General features: G+C 44.6%; 1 protein-coding gene across 4 annotated transcripts in view; it reads right to left on the reverse strand.

Annotated features, from left to right (window-relative positions):
- LOC109936712 (stromal interaction molecule 1) overlaps positions 1-7,604 on the reverse strand; it is a 124,083-nt gene that overhangs the window by 23,075 nt on the left and 93,404 nt on the right. Inside the window, exons 11-12 of one of the 4 annotated variants that reach the window (XM_020535309.2) lie at positions 5,578-5,658; positions 1,479-1,548 (exon numbers count right to left, since the gene is read on the reverse strand). The exons of 1 other annotated variant lie outside the window; for it this stretch is intronic. In XM_020535309.2, the coding sequence (XP_020390898.1) occupies positions 1,479-1,548; positions 5,578-5,658 (151 nt within the window). Of the gene's footprint in view, positions 1-1,410; positions 1,549-5,577; positions 5,659-7,604 lie in introns of all 4 variants that reach the window. 2 more of the 4 variants (XM_048597792.1, XM_020535310.2) reach the window with 2 other exon arrangements.

Here is a 7,604-nt window from a genome sequence, read left to right on the forward strand (position 1 = left end):
GTACCTTTCCCTGCAACTGCAGGATGTGCTGCACCTGCCCCTACACCTCCCCTCCCACCTCCGTTCGAAGCCCCAAACAGTCCTTCCAAATCCAGCAGAGATTCACCTGCACTTCAACTAACCTCATCTACTTGTTGCTCCCAAAGCAGTCCCCTCTATATCACGGAGGCCAAACGCAGACATGGAGACTGGTTTGCAGAGCATCTGTGCTCTGCACGTTCCAACAAACCCAACCTTCCAGTTGCCATCCACTTTATCTCCCCCTCCCACTCCCCTGGTGACATGTCCATCCTTGGGCTCCTCCACTGTCAGACTGAGGCCAAATGTAAACCGGAGGAACACCACCTCATATTTCACCTTGGGAGCTTATAGCCCAATGGCCTGAATATTGACTTCACCAGCTTCAAAATCTCTCCTCCCCCAATCTGTCCATCTTCCCACTCACCTATCCGCTCCACCCTTCCCCACTGACCAATCCCAATAACACCCTACCTGCATCAACCTAGCTCCATTCTCCCTTCCTTTATTTTTTTTATTCATTAACAGGATGAGGACATCACTGACCAGGCAGCATTTATTGCCCATCCCTAATTGCCCAGAGGGCAGTTCAGAGTCAACCACATTGCTGTGGGTCTGGAGTCACATGTAGGCCAGACCAGGTAAGGATGGTAGTTTCTGGGCTCCCCTCCCCTCCCCCTCCCCGTCCCCAATCCTGACGAAGGGTTTCGGCCTGAAACGTGGATTTTTCCTCCTCCTCGGATACTGTCTGACCTGCTGTGTTTTTCCAGCTCCACATTTATTGACTATAGCTTCCAGCATCTGCAGTCCTTACTGATTCCAGAAGAGGCCTCACCAACGTCAGGTTTCCTTCAGTTTCTCCAGCAATTTCTGTTTTTGTTTCACTTTTGAAATGGTATTATATTCACTACCCCTGGACACATACTCATTCACAGATGCAGTGACCCAGACACACACAAAGGAGAGCCTGGGTGCAGGGACTTGTATAAACAACTTGTAAAACCCCAAACATAAACCTGGGATAAAACACAAACACACAAGATTGTTCGGAACACACCATGCAGTGTGGAGCTGAGTTTACAGACATGCTTCTTGCGCCTTCACGAACTGCACAGCTACACACAAAAATACACTCTCAGAGTCAGCAACAAGCTGAAAGTTGGAGCAAGCCAGTCAGTCAGGCAGGAACAAAAGGAAAAGTGCAGTACCCATGACTCCTAGTCCGCACACGGATCCCAGTGGAGACGTCAAGGACATCAGGAGGGGGAAGGTCAGGAATGGTTTCCAGATGGTGAGAGGGATGATAGAAGCAGTGAGAATGAGTGCAGGAGGAGGATAAGGCAGGTCCAAACACATCAGAGCAGGTACACATATAGGAAAGACTTTGCATACGGCGGAGAGATGCCCTGTTGCTCCATGGAAGAGATTCACTTTGCCCAGGAATAAAACCTTCTACCAACCTCTGGGAGCCAGCAGCGTGCTGAGAGTCAACCTGACGCTGGCGAACAGACGGATGCACGCTGAGGGAAGCTGTGAGGAAAGAAAATAGAACAAAACACTCAGAGCACAGGAAACATCACCTTTTACCTGCCCATGGCCCCAAATGCCCGGACCAGTCTGCCCCCAGCGTCAGTCCCATGCTGCCATACCCCAGTGTCTACATCCATCACCTGGTGCTGTTTGTCCATCCCCAGTGCATCAGTCCAAATTCATCTCCAAATCCCCACTGGACCTGGCACCTAATGCAAGACTGCCCTGTTGCAGAGACCAGAGTCTCCCACTAGCTGTGCCACTGGGAAGGTGCAGAAACACCAGACCTATGCTACCCAGGAGGGGCACAGCTTCTACTCGTGTCACTTCATAAGTGGGCAGCATGTAGGTGGGCAGAGCTCAAGACAGTTGGGCTGAATTCCTCAGCTCCTGCTCTTGAGATAATGTAGAACTGGGTCTTCATATTGAGAGTGTCACAGCTGTTGTTATGAGTCCAGCCTTACCATGAGCAGACCCATGTCACTCAGGCCACAAACAGGACTGTGGTACCAGGAACCTTCTCAACACCTCCCTCCTGTTACTATACAAATACTGTGAATAGACAGTGACCAGATCAGAGCTAACATGCTGTTAGAAGCGGATTATTGTGCAAAAGCTACAATACGATAGGCTTAAGTGCTGATCAAGCTGTGGAAAATGCTTTGTTAGTTAAAAAAAGCACCATTAGATCAGCTTAGTTCTGAGCTAGTGAGAAGGACACCATTAACCTCACTTTAGGAAGGGGGCTTCTCTGTTTGTGACTTGAAATGAGGGTCAGCAGAGGAAGAAAATGTGACGATAGAGAGACAGCCAGCCACAGAGTGAGGAGAACAGAGTGGTGGTGAGAGTTAAGGGAGAGTGAGGCAGTGAGAGAGAGAAAACAGGTGGCCACTACAGCTGATTCTTCAACAAGGGAAAACAACCTCTCCACGTCTACCGTGTCAAATCTCTAAGAATCTTGTATATTTCAATAAGGTATAATAATCATTCCTCTAAATTCCAATGAATACAGACCCAACATACTCAACCTCACACATCACCTGGGATCAAGTCAGTGAACCTTCTCTGGACTGCCTCCAATATCTTTCCTTAGATAAATGGCCCAGAACTGTTATAGTATTCCAGCTGTCATCTGACTAGTACCTTGTGTAATCTTAGCAAGACCACCTTATTTTTATACCCTACTCCCTTTGAAGTAAAAGGCTAACATACCCTTTGCCTTTGCCTTTTCTACTGGCTGTTCAACTTGGTTACTAGTTTTTTGTGATTTATGAACAAGAACTCCTAAATTGCTCTACTCAGTATCATTCTGCAGTCTTTCTCCATTTAAATAATATTCAGTCCCTCCATGCTTCATGACAAAGTGCATAACTTCTCATTTTCGCACATTATACTCCATCTACCAAGTTCTTGCCCAATCCTTGGTCATCCTCAACACTTGTCACAAAATTAAGTAGGAAGGCATGTGCAAACCTGATGACAGTACACTGACTTTCCTCATCCCAGTCATTAATATATATTGTAAATGACTGTGGCTCCAGCACCGATTCCTGTGGCACTCCACTGGTTAGATGTTTCCATTCTGAAAATGCCCCCCTTATCTCAACTCTCTGTCTTATTAGTTAGCCAATCCTCTATCCACAGTACTATAATACCTCCAACACCATGGGCTTGTATCTTACTAAGTTACCTAATGTGGGATATCTTATCAAACGACTTTTGGAGATACCAATATATTACATCTCCTGGTTCTTTGTTATCTATACTGCTAAAGAATTCAAATAAATTTTGTCAGGTATAATTTCCCTCTATAAAGCCACACTGACTCTGCTTAATCAGAGTCAGTATTTCTAAAAGCTCTGCAATTAAATCCTCTATAATGAATGCTAACATTTTCCCAATGACAGATGTTACCAGGGTTTTTATCAGCATTAATCTCTTCACTAGCATTCAGTTTGGATTCTATCAGAGTCAGAGTCATTCAGTTTATGACTTTGATCCAAGCGTGGATAATAGAGCTGAACTCAAAAAGGTGAGGTGGAAGCGACTGCACTTGACAGCAAGACAGCACACGACCAAGTATGGCATCAAGGAGCAAAATTGGAGTCTTTGTGAATCGGGGGAAAGTTCCAACTGAAACATAACTGGATTAGCCTTGTAAATACTGTAGCTACAAGAGCAGGTCACAGGCTCGGAAATCTGTGGCAAGCAACTCACCTCATTTCTCTAATGCCTGCTCACTATATTTTTCTATCTTCATTGATGAGGCGTGGCCCAGCATTTACTGCCCGCCCCTAGTTGCCCTTGAGAAGGCGGTGGTAAGCTGGGAGACTTTCTGAATTACTGCAGCTCACATGCTGTACATAGCCCCACAAAGCCATTTGGGAGGGAATTCCAGGATTTTGATCGAGTGACACTGAAGAAACAGAGATATAGTTCCAAATCAGGATAGTGAGTGGCTCGGAGTGGAACTTACAGGGGGTGGTGTTCCCATGTATCTGCTGCCCTTGTCCTTCAAGACTGAAGTGGTGTGGGTTTGGAAGGTGCTGTCTAAGAAACTTTGGTGAATTTCTGCAGTGCATCTTTTAGATAGCACACACTGCTGCCTTTCTGATCCGCTGTACCTTGTACATGGTGGACAGTGTCTGGGGAGTCAGGGGGTGAGTTACTTACTGCAGTATTCCTGGCCTCTGGCCTGCACTTGTAGTCACAGTCTTTACATGGCTAGTCCAGTTTCTGATAATAGTAACCCCCCAGGATGCTGGGGATCTATAAGGCGCAAGTCAGGTGTGTAATTGAATACTCTCCACTTGCCTGGACAAGTGCAACTCCAATAGCGCTCATAAAGCTGGAACTCCTTTGCTAACGGCATTATTGAGGGTCCCTACACAGACAGAAGCATATCAACCTGGCAGCTCACAACCACCTTCTTCAGGGCATTTACAGTTGGTCAGAAAGGGCTCATATTTGGCAGTGCCAGTAATTATTGCCAATGAATTGTTGCCTTGAGAAGTGAAACATTCTTGATATGATGACCCTACTGGGCCACTTCAGAGGACAGTTACAATCAGTTAACCACTTTAGCATGGGAGTGGAGTCAGAGACAGAACAAGACTGAATAAGGATGGCCAGCCAGCTTTCTTCATCAAAGGCGACAAGTCAACTGGTTGGGATTTTATGACAATCCGACATCTGCCTGGCTACTTTTACTGAGACCATATTTATATTTTGATACTTTTCATCATCAACATCATTTTGTGGTGGGATCTTTTCTATCTGGATCGCTGATCCAGTGCCATGAGCAGTAGGTTGCAGAGTGATATTATGCAGGATTAGCCCCAGCAAAGGGGCAGTGTACTGATGTGGCAATGTAACTGGCCCAGTAATCCAGAGGACCAGGCAAATGTTAGGGGACACAGGTTCAAATCTCACCATGGCAGCTGGTTAAAATTTAAATTCAATTTTATAATTTAAAAAACCTGGAATTGAAAACTATTCTCAGTAATGGTGCCTTCGATTGTAATGAAAATTCATGTGGGTCTCACAGGGCCTTCACAGAGGGAAATCTGCTATGTTCCAGTTAATTCCTTTGTCTTGTGCATAGATCTCAGAGGTCCTTGTATGACCAGAAGCAAATGCATGTTGTCATGCCGACCATCGTGTGTGTTCCTTGGAGCAACTTCACCCATCGCAGCTTAGAGGGAAAACTACTCCTTACCTGGTCTGGCCTACACGTGACTCCAGACCTATGGTAAAGATGTTGATTATCCTCTGAAATGGCTGAGCAAGCCATGCAGTTCAAGGGCAATTAGGGTTGGGCAATAATTGCTGGCCTTGCCAGTGACAACCACATTCCATGAAAGACTGAAAAAGGGAAGGTAAGTTGTTTCATCCTGAGGTTTTCTGCAAAGAAAGAGCTCAAAGGTCACAACCTGCAGAGAGTCAGGAAGCACAGCATGCCTGGTTTTGTGAGCAGAAGTGATGATTAAGAAATGAAAGACAGAGATATATATATATATAATCTCAAACCAGTGGAGTTCCATCTTGAAAGATTATCCAGGGGTGTCCTGGAGCGATCAATGACTCTTTGATCCATTAACCATGCCATATCTGGTCCAATGCCAATCCCAGTAAAGAAAAAAGGAACATATTTACATACTGCACATAATACAGTCAGTAACTTGGCCACCCCTTAAATCGCTACGTATTTTCTACTAGTAAGCTTAGTAAACAAATTCATACACATAGCGTGACTGGGGCATTAAATCATATGCAAGAAATAAGCTTGTGTGATACAGGATTACTTAATGCACAGTGTTAACGTGCTAAAGGATGTTTGCAAGGAAACGTGGGACAATATTATGTATGTTTGTCTTGCATTATCTCACCATGGCTCTGGTGACAAGTATACCCGTATACAGAATCACTGTTAAATGAATGACAGATCCAGTGATTAAACAGGGCCTCTTAAGTCTCAGTTTTTTTCAGTAGCATTTAGGGATCAGTTTGTGTAATTCCAAACACTCATTTTTTTTTTTAATGGAGAGAATAAGTGGACTGTGCTGTTTAAATTGCTCTCCCTGGAAACACTGTTCAGTTTGCAAGGCAGAATATATAATACAGAAATGGGTAATGATCAGAGCTTTCCACATTCAGTGCTTCAAACTGCTAAAATCACCACAAAGACATGGATGCACAAACAGAAAATCAACGTCAATGGACTAGTCACTGGCGACAGGCAGAGAAGAGACGATGAAGTGCAGGCAGCTAAATAGTTATTTACTTACTGATACAACCAGATACAGGATGAGCTTCAGAGCAGAGAGAGAGAGAATAAAACAAGACTCTACGAAATAATGTAAAGTCGTTGCATGAAGAAAGGTTTAGTGGATGCTTTATCAGAGCAACAAAATCACTTGTAACAATTATTCAGACATTAAGTTCTGGTGCCAATGCATAAACAGGGATGTTAAGGGCAGTCACCAGTACTTCACAGGACCACTACTCACAGCGACACTGAGTCAGGATAGAGAGAGAGTGCAGACCAAATAAACTTAAATGCTGCTAACACCCACTAAAACACTTTGGTTTTGAACCTCATGGAGTGCAGGATCAACATCAATCTGAATAAAAAACGGCTGTACACAGCAAGTCTTGATAAATAGTTATATCTAGACTGGACAATGATGGACAGCACTGCTCCCCAAGGGTCAGTGCTGAACTACTGCCTTTTTGATGCTTATAAATAACTTGAACATTGGAAAACAAGAGTAAAATCTTAAAATCTAACCATGATATCAAACTTGGTAAAGTTGCAAATAGTGAGGATAATACCACTCAACTACAACCAGACACAGATAGGCTGGGAGATTGGGCAGGCAGGGAGATTGGGCAGGCAGGCGGCAGATGGAATTTAACACAGGGAAGTGAGATGTATTGCATTTGCCAGAAGAGATAGGGAGAAGTGATACAGTCCAAATGGCCCAGTTCTAAGGAGTATGCAGGGACAAAGGGATGCGGGTTTGATCTTTGAAGGATGTTCTGAGAGATGAATACTTTTTTCCTATTTGGTCAGGAGGTGCAGGCACCGTTAGTTAGATCAGTATTCATTGCTCATCCCTAACTGCCCTTGAGTTAGCAAAGCTAATGGGATCTCAGAGACATTGAGTACAAAGGTAGGGAGGCTGTGCTGTGTATTTATAAAACTCTGGTTGGGCCATAACTAGAATACTGTGTTCAGCCACATTGTAGGAGCGTGCAGAGGAGATTTATCAAACAGTTCCAGGGATGAGCAAATTTTAGTGACAAGATTAGGTTGAAGGAGCTCAGACTGAGCTCCTTGGAGATGATGAGCTGAATAGAAGCAAAGATGAAGGAGGAATGTGAGTGCTAATGGCCTGAAACTCGCTGCCTACAAGAGTGGAGGAACTGGCAAGGATGGATGACTTTAAAAGGCAGCTGGATTGTCACTTAAGGGAAATTAGTTTACAGCAGTCACAAGGGTGTGTATGTGTGTGTGTGTGTGTGTGTGTGTGTGTGTGTGTGTGTGTGTGTGT

Source organism: Rhincodon typus, chromosome 6 (assembly GCF_021869965.1).
Source record: "Rhincodon typus isolate 14 chromosome 6, sRhiTyp1.1, whole genome shotgun sequence".
In the NCBI taxonomy this organism is placed as follows: domain Eukaryota; kingdom Metazoa; phylum Chordata; class Chondrichthyes; order Orectolobiformes; family Rhincodontidae; genus Rhincodon; species Rhincodon typus.